Source organism: Brugia malayi (genome assembly GCF_000002995.4).
Source record: "Brugia malayi strain FR3 genome assembly, contig: Bm_v4_ChrX_scaffold_001, whole genome shotgun sequence".
Taxonomy (NCBI): domain Eukaryota; kingdom Metazoa; phylum Nematoda; class Chromadorea; order Rhabditida; family Onchocercidae; genus Brugia; species Brugia malayi.
The window spans coordinates 7778552-7802866 of record NW_025062479.1 but is presented as its reverse complement, the minus strand read 5'-3'; the positions used below and the strand labels follow the sequence as shown (position 1 = coordinate 7802866).

The window sequence follows — 24315 nt, the reverse complement described above, 5'->3', positions numbered from 1 at the left end:
AATGATAGTTCACATACGTGATTTCCGAATGAAAACTGAAATATGGCGCAATATTCCTCCATGTATTTTTATGCCAAGAAAATGACTTGAATTCTAAATGTTTTATTCCAAAATAGCTTCTGAATATGTAGAAAAATAAAATAGGCCAAAAGATAGCCAATGCAAAGAAAACTTATCAAACAACGTTATTACTTAAGTGTTGACTTCCAAAAATGTAGCATACTGAATGAGCTTATTAATATCAATACAGTCTCCCATCACTCCACAGGTTATTTTAGCAGATATTTCAGGGATCGGTCCATATGGTGAAGCATCCAATTTTTTAATGTTATGCTCTAACTGCGCTGTCATTTTCGGTATCACATAAGCATCTTCCAGTTGCCAGCCTACTCGAATCAGAACCTGCAACCTTAAGTAACATGAAACAGAACTGAAAAGTAGAACATGGAATGATTACCTTCGTTTTAAAAACATGGTGAAGTGGATCAGAAGCTATTTCTTGTGTGTCTATATTATGGCTGATCAAAGTATTAAAGTTATGCCAACTCCGATCATTCATGGCTGCTGACAACTTATATGACAATACCCTACCACTGTTCTATTCAGTTTATCTAAGTTTATATGTTTGATGAATCGAACCATTTGGTCTTTCAGAAACTTTTACTGTAATTTATGAAAAGTTTTCCGCCAAGAAATTTACAACAGCATCTTAAAGATTCTGAGTTGCATAAATCAATGATCTCATTAATTTAAGCATATCTCCTGTATTAACAACCTTTTGTAATTCGTTATTCGACTCAGTATCAAGCATTTCAGCTAATTTATTTGCTTCAATATTAATGTACGTATGTTCAATCATTCGCAACACCGACAAAGTAATTCGTTTATGTACTTCCATTATTAGATCTCTGAAAAAACAATGTCAAAATTCCAATACATAATAGAGGAAATTCAGCAGAAACAAGACCGGCCAAGCAGTAACGAAGAAACTATCTGTTTTATTCTCCTGCAATTTCAATTCCAAAAATCAGGAAGCAAATTTTCCTCAAGCATAGCCTCAGTAGCTCTTCATTTAGTAGAACGTTTCTCAAGAATTTCTGCTCCACTGAATTCTACAACAAACAGTAGTAGTGAGGATGTGACCAAGTTAATAAAATATACTTGAACGGATCATCAAAGTGCGAATTTTTGATCAAATGAAGAGCAGTTCCAGTATCACCGTTCTCCAGATGACGACAGATATGCATGAGTGTATTCAAATGGTCATTTGCAGCAATTGCTTCAGCACGGAGACGGCACTGGCGTGCCTAACGTAAGAATATTGTGGAAATTAGTAAAATGGCAGATGTCCTATTATACCAAACCATGCTCCCATCCGTTTCTAGGAATCTGATGTCACTAGTTCTTAATGTTACAGATTTTAAAAACAAGGTTAAAAAAATAAACTTTTGGCCAATCTTCCTTAATCATGTAAAATATCAATAAATGTGAGAAAAAGTCGAAATCAACGTCGCGTTCGTTGGGCTGAATTTCACGCTGCTCGAACGATCGCAATTTTGAAACGAAAGCAGAAGGCTCCTAAACAATACAAGACTAGAATTGCTACTAACAGAAACCATACAATGGAAAATGATTACTTCTTTAAATCTTCCAATCTTTTCAGGCTCTATTAGGAAAAAAAAAAAAATGAAATTGATAAAAGTTGGCATCTCTTCCACTTATGACGATAAGAAATTGAAAGCTGATACCACTGCAGAGCCAGTAGTTCCATAAATTCAGAAAAAAGAGCATCAAGATGAGAAACTTAATCCAAGAATTACTGTAGTAATTAACATTAGGATTCATACCAACGAGCAAAGAACTAGTAGGCTACATCACACTTTTATAGTATTTATAGTAATAAATTTTTCCAGACAATCTTTAATTACTCTTTTACTAGAAGGAAATTGAACTGAAAGATATAACCTAACAATAGTAACAAAAACTATGTAGCATAAAACAAATATTTTTACCAAATAAATTTCATTTTACACCATTCCACAAAGTAGTAAGTAAATCAAAACTATCTTTTAGAGAACTCGAAAATACTGACAACGAATGGAACATCGCTGACACTGGCAGAATCGTGCATTGAAAATGACGGTGTAGAACGGCTATCTTCAGTATCCATGTACAAAGTTTCATCTGAAATAAAAAACAAAACTATTTTGAAATTAAATTTTGGCCAACTTCCGCATTCCAACAAATTTCGGTTCAGTGTGAAAATACGCAAACTAGCTAGAAGCTTCGGTAAATGCTAGTGTAACACATCTTTGAAAGCAACCGAATTTCACCGTTTTGTGGAACAACAGCACATCCACCAATTTGTTCGTCGCTCAGATTCTCTGAGACATCAGGAACTTCAGACATTACTAAAATAAAAAGGATTGCAACTTGTAATTTACAATCAAAATTTAAAATCAAGTCCTGCATACCAGTAAAGATAGATGGAAACATTGCAGAGAAGGTATTTTTCACAATAAAAACTTAAGGGAGGTAAAAATAAGGAAACTCAGTCAGCTTGATAAATTATGCGCGTTCTTTACCACCTATTTTCTGATTATCAAAAAACTCTTCTAAAAGTACAATAGCAAGAGACGGAACGTAAACTTCGTGAAAAAAATCGCAAATATGCAAAAGAAAGTAACATGTCCAGCGCCAACATAAGAAAGTGATGATTTATTTTCGAATTCGAAACTGTAGAACATGATCCGATATCACAAAACACTGCAAGCTTCCAAACTCTCCCTTTCATATTTAACAGAAAAATGCTTATCAGTTTGGATCAATCAATACCTACTTCTAGAAAGTGAAAAAGAATTCTGGTTTAAAAAACTAAAAACTCAAGAAATACATATAAATCAGCTCACCAATATGATCATAGTCAAAAAAAAATGTAACTACTAGACAAATTTGGTAATTCACTTTCAATATTTACTGTACTCTATGCCTCATTCAACAATGTAATGAGCAACCAAAACAAAATATACGAAGCGGAAGTACAAAGGAATGAAAAGAACCAGTAATTTGGGGATTTTTACAAGTGATGCGAACCAATTACTTCGCAAAAGTGCAATGGGTTAAATTTTGCAGACAAAACTGGAATTTCGAACCAAATGTTTTGCTTATATGGCAAGTTCGAGACACCAGAGAAAAAAGAACTCTGTCAGCTAAAATTCATGAATATGAATACCAATGCAAGATAATTTGTTCACTAACATAATTCGAAAATGTTTGAGAAACACCGCGAGCAATAAGGATGATACGCTGAAGTAATATGAGGCCAGAGAAAGGCAAAAATGACTGGTAACACTGTACAGACATAGACCCAAATAAATATGCGACAAGTAATGTAACACATCAATTCCGAAACAAAAACAAAATACTGCTCAGTTTGTAGTAAGATAGATTCGAATAGTTCCATAAAAATAGATTCAGCTCGTATTTTGGAAAAAAAAGGGTGAAATTAATTGTAAATCTGCTTAATCTATATGTAACAAAATTATTTTAAATATATAAATTCTATCGACAAAAAGCCATAATCTCAATGTACAACCAGAAATTTATCCGGGTGCATATTTCCATTCCTGCCTACATAAAGGGCACTGCGGTCGAGCTGCGTTTTGAGTTTCAGTCCACTTCACAATGCAGTGCATGTGAAATGCATGCTTACATTCCCCTAGTGCCTGAAATACAAAACGCATAGTAGAGCCTCATGCTGTAGCTAAGCAGGACAGATGATGAAAGATATTAAGAAATATTCCCCAAAATCTGTAATATCTCCTATGAAACATGAGAGCGCTCATTTGCTCAAATACCTGACAAAATTGCACCAAGAGTTATATGTGAAAAATTAAAATGCTATTCCAACACTCGTTAGTTGCAACGGAAGAAAACTAAATAAACATACCAAAGGACACTCATCACCAGGTGTTTTGCATTCAATGCAGCATGCCTCAAATGGCATTCGACAGATCCCACAAGTTTCATCACCCGCCATCCATTTCCATGATGCAGCTACCTAAAAAACTGATGTAATAAAATACCGGGATTTAGATGCCTTTTTCTCCCTTCTCTACTCCACTTCACAACATATAAAAAGAAAACTGCAGATCGATATTACCTGTAAATTTTTCAGTGAGGGTCAACCAGCTCAGTTTTCAGCAAGAAATGTCATTAGAATTTAACAAGGAAAATAAATTTTTTCTTTATAATTTAGATTTCATCTAATGCGTAACTAGCGGCCTGACTCTACTTAATAGAGTTGAATGGATTTCATTTTAAACTGATGTTAATTCTGGTACGCATCTCTATCCTCAAACTGTATTCTTATATTGGAGCACAGACCTTAGCGGAATCCGAAATGAACATCCCTATCGAGATATGGAGTGCACTGGCTGAAATACTGACCGAATGCGATGTGTCTCATTAGAGTCAGCCTCAAAGAATCCAACAACACATGAACGAATATGGAATTATTTAAGGCCAGATAATCTGAATCACCAGCAGCCCAATTAGAAAGAACAGACGAAATGGTTGATTTTAGTAACGTTCAGACATTTTTCAATGATTTCGAACAGTAATAGCAAAAAGAAAAAATTACATAAACATACATTCCACTTGAGCACCGTCATTTTCAAACGAGTTGATGAGGGTAGTTTCAATGGCTGTGGACGAAACCTTGCGGATAAAGATGAATCATGATGAATAGGATTCTGGAAACTGCCATTATTTCCCTCAATAATATCCGATTCCTACAAATACATTCATATAATTTCAACTGATGACTAATGCTAATTGACAGCCCATCATGACTGCGAAACGATTATCTCAGAAATGCACGGTCTACTAAATGAAATGTCTAAATAACCATAAGTCCTGCAATGAAGAGATATAATACAAAGAAGGACAAAGAAAACTTCTTGGTACAATAGAAGTACGCAAGAAATGGAAGTGATGACACATATCAAATCATATCACTCTACAAAACAGAAAAAACTAACATTACTGCTATTCAAATCCCGTTGCATAAGATGTGACAGACGAAAACTTCCGCCTTGTACTGTTTCACCCAAACTATTCGCAAAACCTTCACTCTCTGGAACGTGAAAATGAAATTTCGATCTTTAGGAAACAAAAAAACAAAAACAAAAAAACAGATACCCATTCTACAGTAATCATCATCGTACCTTTCAGTCATTTTATTGCATTCCATATCTCAATAATAAAACAGCTGAGATATGCCCCACAACGAGCTTAAATTCTCCCCTCTTCAACTGTTACAACTTCATGGCTAAGGAGCAAACAGAAGTATTTTTTTCTTTTTAGGAAAATTTGCTTATAATTCTTTGATAAAAAATCATTAAGCAAGCATAGATAACATACATCATCCATATTTTAGATATAACTGGAGTAAATAGAATAATATAATATTGTGAACGCGTTGTCTCTTTTTATGTGTTACTTTTTTTTTTTTTTCTTTTTCACATAACAAACAAACTTGCACGGCTGGCATGATAGAAGCAAACAGTGAGAATGAAAATTTCTGAAAACTGACGTGCACTTTCCCTTTGCTCGCTATAAGCACTTCGGTCACTTGCTGATGGTGAGTACAAGTCCCGGAATAGTACCAACTCCTAAAATATTTAATTCGCCTTTTTCGTAAGTACCGTTAAAATGGAAAATACTTTGCTTTAAGTTAACATGAAAAACAACTGTTAACTAACAACATCACTGAATTCATTCACTTGAGTTGATGAGCCATCAGTGACGTCATTATTGTTTTCTGATTCATTTAAGCGATTGTTGTCATCATCATTATGGTCTCCGTTTTCATCATTAATTGACGATATCACACCAAATGATAATGAATTAGTAGTATTTGTCAATAAGAACAACGATTCGTTAGTAACTACATCGGCATTAGAACCTTCTGTACTGCTACTTTCGTTCACCGGTTCTTGTGCTTAAAAGTATTACTCTTATTGATATAATATTAGATTTAATTTCTTACATCCAAACGTTTTGAAATAAAGAAATGTCGTTGTATTTGTGGACCTCATAAAAAGATCCCAAGAATAAACTATCAGTAAATGAAAACCATTAAAAATCTTGTAGAACCAGTGTTAAAGTAAACAATACTGACCATGGCGATGATTAAGCAAGGACAAATATTCCATATAAGATTCCATATGTGTGGATGAATCATCCTGAGGATAACTGAAAACATCTCTCGTATGATCTCTTGCCTGAAGAATAAATTCGCGAACAAAACCTTGATTACAATTCCTGAAGACTTCGCTGCCCTTAATGATTTTTAGGAATGAATAATATTCTACATATCTCACTTTCCATATCATTTGAAAGCATATGTTGATTGTAAACTGAGGAAGGCTGAAATCTTTTAATAAAGCAAACATCCAGCACATATCTCCTACATGCCATTAGAGATTGTTCTGCATTTTATAACTTACTGCACTGCTGTTTGTGTTCAAATTAGTACCGCCTATATCGAAATTACGAAGTGCTGCTGTTAATGATGGTGAGCTTGAAGAAGAAGAGAACGTATTCTGATCGCCTCCTTCAGAAAGCTGTGAACTTGAATTTGATGTCGTATCTAGAGTATAGGACACTGGAGATCTGTAAATATGAAAAAGTTTTTAGCAAAATTCGGGCGTAAATGTGATAAGAAATAATTCATATCCTAAATAATTCGTGTAATTTATAAGACATCGTTAAAAAGCATGAATGTGAAATTACTGTACTATAGAAAACAACAGCTTCCAGAGTAAGTAGTAAGGCGACAACTCTGTATATAGTAGCGACAGTGAAAACAATTCATAAAATCGGTCGACATAGAATTACAGAAAACTTGCAGTGTATGTAATATGAAAGTAGTTTGAAATCTTTGAATATCCTGAAAAAACGTACAAGTTTCCACGGCTTCTTTCATGCGACATGGTTCACTAGAATTATGGAAAGTTCGGATTCATTCCCAGAAATGTGATAGCCACCACTGCCTAGAAAAAAAATAAGTTAGATATCTAAACAAACAAAATATTGATAGATTAGAAGCCTGGCCTCTCCAACCTAGACTTATAAGCAGCAATTTCGAATTAAGAAGAATCAAATGACTCCTTCATATTAACATCGCCCATTTAATCTTGATGTTAATTTGTAGCAGTTGAGTAAGGTTAAACTAAACGACAAAGCGATAAAGAAAAGTGAAAAGAAGTGTGGTGAAAAAATCTTTAAGACTCGAAAATTATCTATACTTCAATATTTAACGCCATTATTGCTTCTTCAGCTAAAAATCGAACAGCACTAGAAGTGATTCATGACGGACATAAGAAATTTCCGGTCCAATCGAGTTACACAATTCAAGCTTTCAAATCATGACGACACTTTTGTAAGTTACATTCCCATTCAAAGTTCTTCAACAAATGCTAATGATTTCACAAAATCTAATCTCGAGCGTCCACAATACGGTAAGTGGTCTGAATCACGAACCACCTAAGTTTTAAACAAATTAAAATAGTACACCGAATCCATATACTGGATTTAAACACTTCCGACCAAAAGAAATTAAAACTATGTGAATTTGATAATTGGATCGATACCCTCTCCACACAGAAAATTATCATAGCATAAAAACTTCGCTTTAATAAAAAATGAAACGTATAACACTTTAAGGAACTACGAAAGTTAAATTCTTGACTGCCTACAAAAACGAAACTTTACAAAGTGCATCACTTTGTTGATAAACGCAACATATTTCAAAAAAGATTAACTCTTTCTCCTATTACCTTTACGCAGAAATATTGAGCGCTTCGTGGTGCAAACTGACCAATAAAAATTGTCAAGAAATTACTAGTGTTCAGTTCATTATCGAATATAATTTTTAAACACATAATTCGGTAAATATGACAAAGTTATTCACTTACTATAAAACAAGCGTATTATATCACAGGTTTAAAAAACACAAAAGAAACTATCCTCCACACCCTTTCACTCTACAAGGTGTTTTCAACATAAGTAACTTAGTTAATAACTAATAATACTGATAATGATATAATAATAACAGCAATGCGAAAAAAAAAAAAATGAATAACAATACAACAAAGTAATAAGTAAATAATAATAATGGATTAAAATAATGAACTAATTAATTAATTAAATATATTCGATGGTAAAAACATGCTAAAAATACTCCAAATCCGACTTTTTCGGCTAGAAACTGAAGCTTCTGACGACAAAATATTGGTAAACTACAATAAACAAAGTAAACTATACATACAAGCAAACATATAATAGCAAATTTTTACATTAAAATCAAGCGTAAAAAAATTATGAATAACACAACGTACAAATTAACAGCAATGAAAACAAAAACATCTTACTGTTAATAAAATATTGTCAAAAAAATAATGCCTATCAAAGAAACTAAAAAATTATTGAAACCTAAAGAATAAATTAGATTTCGTTATCACCGTTTGGGTAAGATAGATAATACTACGCAGCTTTTCCCAGTACAACCACACAATGGCGTAATGCGCTACCTTTATCCCTATGTATGTAAAGCAAATCTCAAGGGCTCTAATCTTTGAAAGTAAGTGAAACTAAGACAATAATTAGGGATTTGCATTGAGATAATTAATAAATAACGAAGCAAATTTGGACATGTCATTCAATGGATGCATCTTCATATAAGTGATGAATTGTCGACGCAGTCCTGAGAGTTCGGCAAAAGATCGCTGTCTTGTAAACAATATCTAAACACTCAACTTTACAACGATATAAAATATACACACTTCAAAATATATTTTTTAAGTTACTAGGAATGAATACTTTCAACCGCCTGTTGCAATGAGGGAACAACACTTATGTTATAGATTACTACAATCGTACTTTTAAAATTTAGCATAAAGTTCCGCAAAAAAATCCTTTTAACCAAACGTTTTAACAAGATTAACTGAAATAATTTTTTTCAAGTACAGTCAGTTTTATTTTATATTTCATGAGTCCACACTACCAATAAAATTACTGAACCTTGTCGTCGTCCAAAATACAATTTGGTATAATGAAGGTATCGCCTGGCAAGGCCGTCCGCTGTTGCTGCATAACACTAGTTACAACTTCTTTAGTTACGTGGTCTAGAACATGTAGAAAATCTGCCGGCATAAGCGACGCATTTTCAGTACTTTCATTAGCGGACAAACTTCTACCCTATAAAAAATGTATCTTTTCAAAAAGAAGTACGCAATACGAAAAGATAACCCTGAAAATCCGATATATAATCTAGACATTGTAGCAACAGAGTAATTGCGGATGCTTGGAAAGTTCAGACTTGAATTAATCTTACCTCGAATAACCAGAGATATATATCATCCAGAGGTAAATTCTTTTCACTCAGTCTAAGCAAACAAAAGCACTGTTCGAAACTCGAATCACATCTCCAATGAGTTCCACTACCAGCTCTAATTTCAACCTTAAAAAGCGGATAATCCCACCGATTTGTTGTAGCAGGCTCTTCAAAACGCATCGCCAATTCCGTTATATCATCTGCTTTATATCTATAAGAAACTTATTTATAATATATCAAAAGCCTCTTGGCAACAAGAAGTGTATAGCGACAGAACCAACAAAAATCAGAACTATGAAAACAGCCTAATTTGCCACAAAAAAAAAAGAAATTCCTACATTAGGAGGATATCATGAGGAGGGAAATCTCCCAAAACTTGCTATCACATCTTCTCTCAGCTTCACTATGAAATCCATTTTGAATTTGAAGTTTGCACATACTGCAGTCCACGAACCAGTTTATCAACTATATTTAATACCAAATACAGCCTTTAATTTCCAATGTATTTTCGGTCGGTCTAGGCATTACATATTCCACCTATTTATTAAAGGTTTATTAATGAGCAATAAAAATTACCTCTCAATTTTTTCTTTCTCTAGGTTAAGCCGTTGGCAAATATTCTCATTGGCATCACAGTACAAAACACAGTATGTTGTTCGCATCAATTTCGCTATACAAAACAACTCATATCTGAAACCTGTAAATTGCTGAAATATAATACAGTATGTTGTTGCATCAATTTTTCCATATAAGTATGAAGCAAGTGATACAACGAGTATTTTCCAAATGAAGCCTACCTTTGATGTAATTTAACGAATCGCAAATAACCAAACAATCTTCTGAAAGTAAGCGCTGCACCTCTGATTTCAGCACTGCACGATGCTCTCGTTCCTAAAACAAGGTACGCAGACACTTCATATAAACTTCTCGACAAGTCACCTCACCTTATTTTTGCTGTTCCATAACGACCGATATCAAAGATCTATTACTAAAGCATTCCACAATGTTGAAATCAAAAAATTGACGGAAGTCAAGCTATGGGAGAAGGAAAAGCAGTGTTAAGTTTTAAAAAGTACCTCATGAGAATCCTTGTATATCGACCTTGTAAATGAGGCATTTATGTTATCGGATACAACTTCAACTCGCCGAGATTTCCTTGTCATAGTAAATTTACACAAGTACTTAGCAAGTGTACTCTTTCCAGAAGATGGTTTCCCACACACAACAACCAATGGCATTTGATCTTTTTGAAATGTAATGTTTTCTTAGCAAATCGCTGAAATTATGGAAATGGAAAGATTACTAAATGACAAAGTTATATGAATGATATGTGACTATTTCACAAAATTATATGACAAAGTTATATCACTGCCCTACAAACCTTGCAGAGTCCCACTTCTACGCTCCTACACCTCATCGACCACCAAATGAAATTGCCACTGTGAAACTAGAAATCCCTTCACATACACTGTGGGTGGTCTTCAACGTCTGTGTGCTAATCTGCAGTAGTAGGCATGTTTCCAGATGGTATTTGTTAATCAGTCATAACTTTTATTCCAACTGCCTAAAATTATCTGTCTTGTGCTACCAGCAATTATTTCCAGAGCCATTTTTTTCTGGATGTTTCGGGGTTAGCTTATTACCAGCGGACCTTCTTTTGGGATATAAATTGCCATAATCATTGAATGATATAATCATGAATTTGGACATGACGACGGGGATTTCATTCCCTGTATTTTTTGTCTGTCCGCCAATATAGCATGACTTTCATTTCAGGTTGTCACCCATATCTGATCTTCTTTATGCTTCGCATCCTACAGGTACAAAATTTTAAATCAGCGTGATTCTTACAATAAACATCTTACAACGTAAGCATTACATTCCTAATCATTTCCATCAGACTAATTGGATGAGAAAGTAGCTTTGTGGGAAATGCGATTCGTCTATAAACGCTCGCTCAGCCCAACCATTTTATGATCCTCACTATTCTCCAACAATTCCTAAATTCAGACTTCTTAGTTAGTTTTTTCTTCATGATCAGATTCGCTTAATAAAAGACGGACTAATAATTAGTAACTTTCAATTTCATTCTGCATTTTTCTTCCACCTTTTACTTTGTTGACCTATAATATATACATATTAACCTTTTGATTTAGTTTCATTTCGCCAGATAGTTTCTCCAAAGTTGAAACAAAAATTTTGAAACCCTTTCTTATGCCCCATCTATCCATCGTATGTTAATTAATCTTCTTCTTCTAGTACATATTCCCTAAACTATAGTCCATTATCATTTCGAATTGTGCTCCCCAGTTGCACTTGAAGAACCAAACAATCGCATATATTTATGGACCAGAATTTTATATTTAGTTTTTTTTTTTTTCTTTTTAGTTCATATGGTCAGCCCAATATTATTTTCAGGAATCTTTGGCATCTAGATTTCAGCAAACATTATGGTTTATGTTTCCACCTTATAGCTCGTTCTGTACGACTTCACAATGCTTTAGTCAGTCTTATAGAGTCTCTGGCCTAAGCACCAGTTTTTTACGCATTCATGGAGTGGAAATCAGTAGGCAAAATTCCCTCCGAAATAAAGGATCTTTACAGTGAGTCTTTCTCGTAACAAAAACATATTAAAAGAGAAAAGTAAATTAAATGAAAAATACAGAAATGAAAGATCAGTTTTGTTGTAGCATACAGTTGTTTCTGCCAAAAATTGTGATTCAAAACGGTACATCTGCTTATTTTTTTTTATTACTTTTCAGCGATACCGGTCGGAAACCACGTGGAAGTGGTATCGTCATACTACTACTGGCGGTAATTTCTGGTGGAGGTGCTGCATATTACTGGTATGGTTAATTATCCATTTCATCAAGATTTAGTTTGCTTTTGTGTTGTGCACTACAACTAATCGCGAGGATGAGAGACAGCCATATGTAGACATTCTGAAAAAGCTTACATGAGGTTCGACTATTAAACTGTTGACCTTTGCTTCGCTTGGTGCCGAGAAGTATGAAAACAGTTCTATAAAGTTTCGTTTTTTCCTAATCTGATCTTGGTTTTTCGACTTTCCTTATGTCTGGTTTTGTTTTGTTGGATTTCGGATCAGCAACATTCTTTTTTTTAAAGTTTTTTTTATTTCAAGGTATTTTGAAAACGGAAAGAAAAAAAGTGGACACATGACGGATTTTTTTCTCAAAACAGCCGCAGTACCGGCACCGACATCTAAGATTCTTGAAGAAGCAGTAAGCCTGGAAAAAAAACCCATATCCCAAACAATACAGCATGGAAGTTTGCATTTATGAAATATATGCTAAAAACGAATGCTAGCCATCAAAATTCTTTTGTTGGTTAATATTTATAAGCCTTTGTTGTTAAGAGCATAAGTCAGCTTGATTCTGGTTCATAGTTTTTGTGCTGATCGCCTCTTCCTCCATTTTTGCATATAAACAATGAGATCTTGAGAATACCTATAAAAATTTCATTCAGTGTTCTAATTTTCAGCCATAGAAGAGATGTTAAAGACATCTTTGCAGTCTGCTACTGAAAAAGTACATTCAGCAACAGAAGCAAAATATAAAACGGTCGATGTTATAAATGAACATACGCGTGTGATGAAACAAACGATTGATGAAGGCGAAGTTAGCTATGATTTTGATTCACAAGTTTTCTACGTGCATGGAGAATAATTAAAATACTATTCTATTTTAATAGTATTTTAATGGTCATTGCATTTTTTTAGGAAGGAGATTGGACGCGAGTGACAAGTGCGCTCCAAAAAGTTGACAGAGCTGCTAATAATGATACTAGAGAAGAGAATGATGCTAGAAATTATTTGGATAGTGTCAGGAAGGTTGGTCGTCTCAGCTTTTAATGAATTTTTATTTATCTGGCAGTTTCCCTAAATTTTGTTAAGCTATTTCGTTTTGTTTTGGAATGTCAGTATGAAGGTTCTGCAGATAATCGAACAAGGAGAAGCAGCGGAACCGACTCGCAGTAATCCTTTATTACAAAATGCTCGTGAGACTATTAGTAGGCTTGATCGACAACTTGATGAAATGAATTTGTTAGTCAGGAAAACTCGTAATGAAGGACGTATTCTCAATGAATACAAAGAATTGATTGATAAGAGCCGGAAGCAGTTTGCATCTGAGTTGAAATCAGTTCTTCCAAATGTTGATATCCATGCGCAAGGTTATTTTTTTGGAAAGTAAAGAAATATTGGATGATTGTCGAAAATGATTAGAAAACCGAGTTTACCATTTTATTAAAAAAAAAAAAAAAAAAAACAATGGTTCTTATGAAAATCCTACAGTTTGTGTGAATTCCTAACAAGGAAATGGATTGTAATTTTGTTTTAAGTGAAAATGAGGTTATAAAATTGCAATTCAAAAAAAATATATTTTGAATTTAATTAACATTTTTCTTTGCGTTGCATAGGATCTGCCCACATCCTATCGTAGTTATTTGACAATTTAAACAAAAAAAAATTTTTTAAATTTCACTTTGGAACAGAATTTAAATGACGAAATTAAAATTGTGGTAGTTTAAGGATTTCATTAGATGACTTGAAATATTCAAATATGGAGTAGCCGGTGACTCATTTTATTTATGATGATAAATTTAAGACATTCAGGTCGTTTCTGTACCCAGAATTTTTAGAATCAAGTGATCTTTAATTTTTTTTTTTTTTTTTTAACACGACTTTTATAATTTTCATACGGTTTTCCAATCACAGATTCTAAATTGAACGAAGAAGAATTGAATGCACTAATTGCACATGCACATTTAAAAGTGGATCAGTTAAGGAAACAACTTGCAGAACAGCAAGTATGCTTTTTTCTGGTTTGTCTACATTCGGACGGTATATTTTCGCTATAGACATTGTTTACGCGATTAAAATTTCTTCATTAGTGTGATTTGCCTTTAGTTTTTTGCAAATCCAGACTCAGTCTGCTGCTGTGTGCTTATCGCACGTCCACTGCATACTTGTAATCAGTAAATTTCGTTATGTTCTAGCAATGCCAGACATCGTCATTACAGTGAGTATTTTAGCGCGTAAAATTTAGTTTTTTTCCGAAGTTATGACCGGAGAATAAGGATTTTTAGGTTCGCGAAGAGCAGAATATCGCATGTGCTTTAGAAGAACAAAGAAAATCCCAAAGTAGACTAACCGAGGAAGAAATAAATCTAAAGATACAAGCAGCCCGTGAAGAAATCCAGTTAGAAGCTGAGAAAGTGGTAAGGTTTCATATTGGTTCGTGTTATAATTTATAGTTTTTTGGTGTTATCGTTTCTGGATTTTATTATTTTCAGCTTTCAATGCAAAGAGAACAGTGGGAAGCTGAACTTGAAGAGAAACTGCAAAAAGCAGCTGCTGCTCATTCTGATCATATTGAAGAAGTTGTACGTGTGCAAAGAAATCTTTTTGAAATTGAAGAGAAGCAGAAGGTTAGCCTTTAAAAAAACTTGTGATTTTGAAAATCAGTGGAAAAAAATTTGGCTGGTAGAGTCTTCTATTATTTCGGTCCGTTTTTTTCGTTATCATTTTTTTTTCTTTTCATTTACATATAAGCTTCATTTTGATATTTTAGATTGAAGAAGCTATTATCGAATGGCGTTCTGAACTTAGTAAGGAATTAGCAGCTGCACAGGGTAAGCTAGAGGGGATTGAAGCTGCTTTGAAATCACGAACTTCACAGGTGTTTTTTCCTCGTAAATTATAAGAAATTAATTGCAACCGTTTCTTAATCACATACCGTTGTTTAAACTGCTAATTTTTTGTTTATTTGGTTTTACTTGGTTAGCTAATCAGGTTCATTATGTTTCTGATTAACTTTATGGTTCTAAGGAACATTTAATATCGTGCTTTGAACTAGATTGTTATCAGTAATATCAGTAAGAAAATACTGTTATCATAAGATCTTTATTATTCAATACCAGAAACGAAATGAAATACAAAATAATTGCGAAGACAGTTAATTGTCTTTTCCAATTACAAATTATTTAAAGGATGTCGAAAATCGTCGTGCTAAGCAAATATGGATAGCTGCTCATAATTTGATCGATTCTGTGATAAATGGAGAAAGAAGTGGTACTAATGATGATGCACGCCGTAAACCATTAGCAACTGAAGTAGCTGAATTATTTTACAACTTTTTTAGTATAAGCCAGTTACATTCATAAATAAGCTTCTGTACACTTTTTTCATCAGAAAATATTTTGTAGCTTCAAATGATTCGAGAAGCTGACTGTAATGATGAATTTGTGGCGTGTCTGGTTAATGCACTTCCAGATGAAACAATATATAATGGTGTTTATACTGAAGAAGATTTGAAGGCAAGATTCACTAAGGTAGTCGTTTAAAATTTCTTGCAGTTAATTTTTATACCTTATATTACATATCTATGCATTTTCTACATTTATCCTTTCAGCTATATAAAATTTGTCGCCGAGTGGCCAAAATGGATGAAAGCAATGTTGGGGTATTCCAGTACGGTTTATCATACTTGCAGAATGCGATGTCTTTCGATCCTCCTGGGAAATTTCCGAAAATGGTAGCGAAGTTCTTTTTCGAACTCTGACTTTAACATGAACTTTTCTCTATGTGTTTCATACTGATGCAGCTGCTAACCTCTTTTTAATGTATGTTACTGCATTTTCATTTGCGCACGAGATGAAATTTAGTTGATTGTGAGCATGAAATTCGAAGCCTTATATATTTCAGGCAAAATTTGATCCGATGACATTGGATTCCTATGAAGTACTGTCAAGAGCAAAAAGTTTTGTAGCAGAAGGGGATTTGAATTCGGCGGTACGGATTTTACAGCTTTTGACGGGCCCAGCAAGGTTTGTAGCACGTAGCTGGATAAATGATGTTCGAACACATCTGGAAGCACGTTTTATTGCTGAGTTACTTCTTGCACATGCTGCTGTCAATAATTATTCATCTGTATATTAATTTATTGCGCTAGCAGAATAGCAACTCATCACTGGTTTTTAATTTTCGCATGGATGTGGGTTTGGAATAAGCTGAATTTCAAGCAACTTTTAATTACCAGTTATGAGCAGATATTGGAGAGGTAGCTTGGTAACGGGGATAGTTTCTAATGATAACGACATGGCATCATTTCATTTATAAAAATTAATTTCTTTGTTTTATTAATTAGTTTATCAAATTCTGCGGTTATTTAATCTCTGAGGATGAGTTTACAATGACGATTTATTTCCGCAATATTTTAAAAAATATTCGTTTTTTAGTCACTCTTCAAACAAATACTGTTTGAAGTATTTGTAGGTATTATTAGTATTTCTGATATTACTTAATCAAAAGTAATATTTAGCGCAAGTCACAAAAAGATGTTTTTGTTGTTCTGCATAAGATAATTTTAGAAGGATTCTCTGATTCTTTGCTATGTTTTAAAACGTTTACGAAATTTTATTCATAACTTCTAAGAAATTTCAAAGCTAAAAATTCTAAAGCGAAAACCATCCAACCACAGAGCATTAATCCAAAAAAAAAATTAACAGGGAAATTGTTGGTGGTGTTCGCAAAACTTTTTTTTTTTGTTCACCACGCATAGCTAATCTAAGCTGTGCTGTCTCTGACTTATTGTATGTTAATTTTTGTATTAATGTTTTGTAGTTGAATGGTTTTCGATTTTACCTTATGGAATATTTGTTCCCTTTATTGCTGCCTAATTCTTGACTTTTTGCCGTTTTGATGAAGTTAAGGTGTTTAGTTCTGAATTTGTGGGGATCGTGAATCTGATTCCTAAGAAGTTTCTATTTCATATTTAACGGCGTCTTCGTTCTTGAGTGTTATTGGAAACCAGAAAAAAACTGAATATTTTTATATAAAATACACTTCGCTGAGATCTGATTCAAAGTCATACTGGCATAACTGGTAACACAAATACTAGCACAATTAAAGAAGAATTTGCATAGTAGGGATTATGTAAGACACAGATAACTAAATTAAGTTCTTGAAATTTTAAGTTCGCTTATAATTACTGTTTTTTTTTTTTTTTTCAAATGGCAGATGTTTTTAGTATCATCGGTGTGCTTTGTACTGCTCGAAATCTGAAGTGGTTACTCGTTACTTTTCTGGAAAATATTGACCCATTCACAATATTAACTTCAAATCTTGACGACTTTAAGTCTTTTCTTCACGTAGCCTTCAGGGATACCATTAACTACTACTTATTTGAAAGTAGAAACGAAGTTTAGCTTAGCAGCTAGACTTATTCTTTTTTTAAAAATTGATACTATGTGTGCAAGTTCTCGTAAAATAAGCAATTGACGAGACACTCGTCTCGTGATAGTTTTTTTAGAACTTTTGTTAATCCATCACTTTCGAAGACAAAAAGTGAGTGGTTCCATTCTTTTAAAATGCTACAAGAAAGTCTTTAAAAAACTAGTAGTTTTAATTTCCACGTAGCTATTTGTGAGAATCATGTGCTGTCTGTTGATTAAGCAAAAGAATTTCGGCTTGTTTTAAATAAGAATTATTACCGTGAAGGGCCATATTTACTCGTAAAACTTTCTTTCCGCATTACAGAATGCAAGGTACGAAAACGACAACACAGCATTTCGCGAATGGGTATGCGAAACTCACGATTATGTTTGCAATAAATCAGCGGATTCATTAGGCTGAAAATTTTATTTGAAGTTACAAATAGAACAAAGAGGGTAAATAAACTGACCACCTCTGTCTTCACATAATTCGTCCCTTATCTCATTATTTCAAGAATATTCGTGGTTTTCCTTCCTCTTCTGATCATTAAAGTTTCCTTTTTTTATAGTGCAATTATAATTCGTAGACGAAAGATAATTTTAAGCGTTCAGTTCTCAGGCTTACTAATTGGATTAGAGAAGTGGTTTCTTTTATTCAGTGAATCCTTTAATAAAGTACTAAACAGAACGCTCAACAAACCTGTTCGAATAACCAAGCCAAAGTGCTAGATGATCCAACCAATTTGGCGGCAGGAATCCCTGGGATTTCAAGAGTGCCAATAGAAAGAATGGTAGCCAACATATCACAAAAACACTCATCATTATACCGAGCGTCTTACGTGCCTTTCCTTCACTTTTTTCATGAAATTTATTTATGTGCACCTAGAAAAATTAGTTTCTCTGCCAATAAATTTTTGAGAAAAAATGAAGTTGAGGAAAAGTTGCATTCAAAACATTAGAATGATCATAGTTAAATGTATTCCTCAGCAAACGTTTTAGGACGTTTAAAAACATCCATAATGTACTTTTTCTTTCGTTTTGATGGATGGAAAACCTTACGATAACCTTGAAAATGTGCACATCCTACATTTCGACAGGCAGTGACCTGACTGTAAAATATGCTGAGAACGTGATCAATGAAATGCTGATCAATGCTAAATAGCGTTAATAGATATTTAATGGCTTGCGTTATTTCTGCTTTGTAATAAGGGAATTTCGTTTTTTTTTTTTTTTTTTTGTAATAAGAAATTGACCGCATGAGAGGAATTGTAGAAAAGAAGCTTCAGCTGTACTGGAAAAGAACTGGAATTGTTTCCATTTACCGGACTTAGGCATCGTGCCATCGGACAAATAAAGTTGTGATTTATAGTGTATGGCACTTTGAGTTCTGTAGTCCTATTAAAGGGAAACTCGTATTCTGATATCGTTAATAACTAATGTGTTAATCTCGTTTGTTTTAGAATTTAGCGAAACAGATAAGCTATACGTTAAATGAAGTTTAGTTACTGTTTGCTGAGAATAAAATTTTACTGAAACAGAAACTTTAATTAAAAACTTAAAATCTATTATTTCACTTTTACTTATTTTAGTCAAAAATATGAAAAGAGTAGTTAAAACATAAAAAAGTACCATTGGTATTTTTTGTAAAATGGCTGGGGGACGATGATGATGATACTGTTGACGATAATGATAATGATGGTGATGATGAAGACGACTATTGTTATTATTATTATTATCAGTACTATTATTATTATTCTCATTATTATTATTATTACTCCGACTTGACGGCTCATTTAGGCTAGCTGGACTATGTGGCTTGGCAAGGATGGTGCCATTAACACTTCGATTTGTTCCAACTATTAAAAGACGATCACGTTCAGATAGTCGTTTAGCAGCCAACCACATTTTTGCATATAATATTACCATAATACATGTAGGACCATAAAATGCAATTATCGTAGCATAGATTTGATAAACTGGATTTTGAATGACCTAAAAATTGAAAGAGTACATTTATGCATGCACTTTAGGTAACTGCTATTGCTATAGCAAATGACGATTAACTCTGATATTGACTTGTGATCATCTCACTGATATGCACTATATGTTGTAGTCTCAGAAATTTGTTAAAACTTAGTTAACAGTCTGTTATATCTGTTTAATTAACTGCTGAACTGTTTTAGCGGTACTATCCCATCTTAATTTGGAATGATTAGATTTAATTTAGCTTTCCTTTGAAGATCTTTAAGAATGAATTACCAAATGTCTTAATAAATAACGAAAAGATGATTAAATGCCAGTTACAAGTAACTTTAAGATTTCGTGCCCAGGACTAGAAAGATTTTCTCTCTTTAAAGATTTTAAATTAAAAATTTATGAAATGGCTCGTAATTCAAAGGTGCGTTTCACATGTATGCAGAAGTTTGATTGAAATGAAAGTTGTACTTACATTTTCAAACTATATTTCGAGAATTCCCTTTGTGGGGCTGTCTCTAATATACCGTCTTTGTGAAACAATCAAGTGCACAGAATTTGAGAAGCAAAAAGTGAAAACACATAGATCTCGAAATGAAGAACTCGTCCCTAACTCGGCTCTTTTTTATCAAAATGTGATTTATAGCATGCTTTTTAAACTAGCTTAACAGCGCTCATATCTGTTGGGTTCGTGGGAGCATCATCTTTGATTTAAATTGGTTTCTCTAAGCTTATTTTCCGCTTCTTCTTTAATTTCTTGGAGCTAAGACATCAAGCACACTGAATGAGGATGAACACAAAAAAGCCTTTTCAGAAAAATGGACTGGTAAAAATAGATTATTGCATCATTTATTTTACAAATGAAAATAAGAAGCAATTTGAAATCTGATATAAGAAGTAAAACATTTTAAACCAAAGATGATGCTCCTACGAATCCATTTTATTTATTCTTTTTTCACACATTCTTTCCCACCAAAGAGATACTTTTTCTAAGAATAAGCATTTCACTTTTTACTGCAGTTGTCTTCTAAAGGTCTGCATTTTCTTTTTACTGAATTTCACTGTTCTCCTCATGTTCTGGTATTTCAAAAAATGCTCCAAAAAAAGTTTTTAGTGTTCGTGATCACTTGCAGCTATTTGACTTCACAGTTCCTACGATAAAACAGTGTGAAGTATAAAAACCATAATACATAATTCATGAGCATGAATTCAATTCCTAGTTCATTCAAAAAAAATCATTTATATTTATGGAGCATAAATTAGGAGAGATGATAGGAAATAGCAGTATGGTAGAACACTCTTTTGGAGTAAGAACTGAATAATTTCTTACGAGTTCATTATTTGTTACAATTGAATATGAGTCAATTTCTATCTGATGTGATTAATTATTAAAAGAAGAAAAGCTGACTTGACATTTCCCTTCAGTATTTTTTGCTGGCCAAATAACAAGTGGTGATATGCTGACAATAAGTGATAAAATCCATACGATAATAACGTAACAGAATATTCGTTGACGAGTACGCTGAGCGGCATAGCGTAACGGTTGACTAACGGCGCAATAGCGGTCGACACTTATCATGCACAAATTTACTATAGAAGCTGTACATAAAGTTAAATCTGCTGATGTCCAAAATCTGCACACCTGCAACTGATATTATTTAGGTGATTCAACGTTTTTAAGAAATGTTAATTCCATATGGATGAAGTAGAAATCCGTTAAGTGCTTCATTTATGAAAAGCTGTGTGCACTCAATGCTTAGGAATCCGTATGATGATGATAATGATCATCAGATCAGCGGTATGATTTATCGTCAGCATTGAAATTACGTTGACTCATGAAATTTTCCGCACAAAGTAGAGAATCGTTACTTAAAGTACCATCGACCAAAACTTTAACTAAAATAAAAAGCTCTTACCACTCCACCAAGAATCCAGCGATCAGTAAGCAAATCGATTAATGCAATGGGCATTACAAATAAGCCGACACAGAAGTCGGCAACTGCCATTGAAACAAACAAATAGTTTGCTGGCTGGATCTTCAACTTTCGCACCAATAAGACGGCCATAATTACTAATGAATTACCAACTAATGTTGCAACAATTATCATGCCAATTAATAAGCAAATAATTGCAACAGTCGCTGCTTTATCAAATGAGCTTGATACAGTTATATCATCCAAAATGTTAAGACTGCTGATTACTGCTGCCGTTACTGTCGTCGTTACTGTTGTCATTGTCGTTGTTACTGCTGTTATTTTTGTTATAATGCCAAGTACAGTGGTTGATGTCATCATTAAAAATTTTTTTGCTTTTTTTCTAATCCTTATGCATATGTACCACGTTAACCAAAACATTTCACACAACACTTTAGTTGTAATAATGATAACTAATATTTAATTAGTAATAATTTATAACAATAATAAACAATAACAGTAATGATAAAAATACCGGGAAGAAGAAAATAGTAAGTTGAAATAAAGTTATTCATCTAATTACTGTGCTAACCATTGATAGTTTGCATGACGAATTTGAAATATCATTAACGCAGCACTCATCCAGTAGATGCTTTCTGATTTCCAACAAACACGATTTTTGCTGAAGCCAATTACATGTTCTACACAACGTTTGATTCTTAAAAAGGGCAACTGGTTTGTCCATTCTTGCTTGTAATTTCATAAAAACAAATAGAAACAGAAAAGATTATCATCCATTAACATAACATTTAAGTGATGAAAAGTAGTGAGATCTATCGAAAAGACATTTATTTTTATATTCCATAACCTGCCAACAACAAATCCATTTCAAATCAATGAACAAAGCTTTTCTTCACTGGTAATTTTCCCAGTAAGTGGACAACGATCTCGTAATGGTTGGTTAATTCATAGTGCACAATTAAATTCATTAATTGTTGCTGCAGATAAGGCAGGTTGTAAGATTTTACGAGAAGGTGAACAAAAGCTACTTTAAACAACAAAACCGTGAACTGAGGCTTCATTTTATTCCAGACCAATTTTGTAAATGTTTTACAAAATTTTATATTTTAAAAAATAAGATGCTAGATCGTAAGTTGTCAAGTGAAAATTAATAATTTTAATAAAGAATTGTTTATTATCATAGCGAAAATCGCCTTGTTCTAAAATGTAATACTTTGAGAGTTAGTTATATTACAGAGATACAATTAACATGAAGAAACACGCTGGTACTAAGACATTGATAGTCATTCTGTATTTGAAAAATATCAATACTGTCATTTATATTACATTTCTACATCAATATCGTTTTAAGAAGTATAAAGCAAAAACAAAAGCTTAAGCACTTGCTTAAGTCTCTTTACTATGATCACATTACTTGCAAACACTATCTGAACAGCACTGACGAGGAGTAAATGTTATCTTGTTTCATCCTCAATTTTTAAATATTTAGCTAGGTTGAATGATGTTATACTTGCCGAAGTTTTCGAAGTTCAGATTCAGATTTTTGAAAGCAAAAGCAAAAAAAAAAAAGAAATAATCAAGAATAAGTGGCATAGCATGAGATAGAAAAATGTTTTCAGAAAATTTCAACTGAGCAACAAACTAGTCTAGTTGTCATGTTCATTAAATGACTTGCACGTATCATGTAGCCTCCATAACTCGGTGGCACATTGTTTAAAGCGAGTTCAACATTTCGAGGAGTATGTATTTCAAGTAATACCAGATGGAATTAGATTATGATTTGAAATAGTACTTATGTATATCATAAACGTTTGCCCATAGAATACTGAATAAGATTAAACAGAAGCTAGTGAGATTTTAGATAGAGAAAGAAATTGGGAAGGTCGGAAAAAATAATAGATAAGTGCAAAAAATGAAAACGGGAAAGAAGAAAAAATTTCTTTCTGAAGAAATGGAAGTTGAGAAATGAAAGTCCTGAAGAAATTTAAAAGTCTAAAAAGAAATAAAGAAGAGAAGGGGTTGGAGTAAAGACGGAAAAAGATAAGTAAAAAGAAGACGAGGACAAGGAATTGAGAACAACTTCCTGAATCATTAAGCATTCACATTTATTTATGGTTTTAAAAACATTTACATGCTACGAAATTAAGTTCCTGTTTTCTAATATATAATAGAAGAGATTAGTCTAAAAAATAGTTAAAGCAGAAAGGCTAATAAAGCGTAGGAATGAAATACTTGTCCAAAGTTGAGATTTAAAAGTTTATGAGTTCAAAAAGTGACGAAAAGCATTCATAATTTGATATCAGGAATTTTTTTACCACTTAATGAAATCATTTAGAGAGCCAAATATTTTTATCGAATAAACAGATTATTACGTAAGCTATAGTAAGTTGATCAGCACCTATTTTCTCTAAATAAGTGGGAAAGCATGTGCTTGTACTTCACTCTATGAATAAATATAATTTCTAATGATGTTTAACTATAATTTGGTATAGTATTAAAAATAAACAAATATGTACTAACCTAAATAGTGGCCAATAGTTATATCACTGATAGTGAAAAAAAAAATACTGTTTATAAAATAAAGAAGTCTAAAATCACTAAATACTTGCAGATTCTAAAATCAAATTTCAACTAACTAAAGTATCGATTTTGCACATAATAAATTGACCAAGTGAATAAAGAAATTTCAGTTCATTATAAGATATTTTCACCTCTTGTACTCAATCAACGATTTTTTTTTTTATAAATGATATTTAATGACCGAACTTAAAAATG

At 33.0% G+C, this 24315-nt stretch overlaps 4 protein-coding genes across 5 annotated transcripts; 1 reads left to right on the top strand and 3 right to left on the bottom strand.

Annotated features, from left to right (window-relative positions):
• Positions 1-192: 192 nt before the first annotated feature.
• Bma-apc-11.1 (Uncharacterized protein) lies at positions 193-6998 on the bottom strand (the record flags this gene model as incomplete). 2 transcript variants are annotated; one of them, XM_043074020.1, is made up of 15 exons in its annotated part: positions 193-402; positions 776-908; positions 1162-1307; positions 1447-1578; positions 2093-2184; positions 2334-2411; positions 3635-3725; positions 3950-4060; positions 4653-4793; positions 5043-5137; positions 5597-5675; positions 5766-6004; positions 6185-6287; positions 6513-6678; positions 6970-6998. In XM_043074020.1, the coding sequence occupies 15 exons, from the start codon at positions 6996-6998 to the stop codon at positions 193-195; spliced, it is 1845 nt and encodes a 614-aa protein (XP_042929954.1). The 2 variants fall into 2 exon arrangements, with proteins under 2 accessions (XP_042929954.1, XP_042929953.1); XM_043074019.1 differs by having other exon boundaries at positions 5787-6004.
• A 1671-nt stretch (positions 6999-8669) lies between these two features.
• Positions 8670-10638, bottom strand: Bm6917 (Uncharacterized protein; the record flags this gene model as incomplete). The annotated part of the gene is made up of 6 exons (XM_001898940.2): positions 8670-8810; positions 9088-9264; positions 9401-9611; positions 9977-10097; positions 10198-10291; positions 10477-10638. The coding sequence occupies 6 exons, from the start codon at positions 10636-10638 to the stop codon at positions 8670-8672; spliced, it is 906 nt and encodes a 301-aa protein (XP_001898975.2).
• A 276-nt stretch (positions 10639-10914) lies between these two features.
• Positions 10915-16358, top strand: Bma-immt-1 (Uncharacterized protein; the record flags this gene model as incomplete). The annotated part of the gene is made up of 16 exons (XM_001898942.2): positions 10915-10927; positions 11177-11220; positions 11819-12003; positions 12163-12246; positions 12543-12688; positions 12902-13038; positions 13140-13250; positions 13357-13591; positions 14136-14227; positions 14507-14638; positions 14714-14848; positions 14992-15099; positions 15410-15532; positions 15626-15751; positions 15832-15954; positions 16125-16358. 16 exons carry the CDS (start codon positions 10915-10917, stop codon positions 16356-16358), a joined length of 2028 nt encoding a protein of 675 aa, XP_001898977.2.
• A 1069-nt stretch (positions 16359-17427) lies between these two features.
• On the bottom strand, positions 17428-21897 carry Bma-ser-7 (Uncharacterized protein; the record flags this gene model as incomplete). Its single annotated transcript, XM_001898943.2, has 6 exons — positions 17428-17479; positions 17912-18049; positions 18333-18514; positions 19262-19624; positions 21015-21248; positions 21523-21897. 6 exons carry the CDS (start codon positions 21895-21897, stop codon positions 17428-17430), a joined length of 1344 nt encoding a protein of 447 aa, XP_001898978.2.
• Between the last annotated feature and the right edge of the window lie 2418 nt (positions 21898-24315).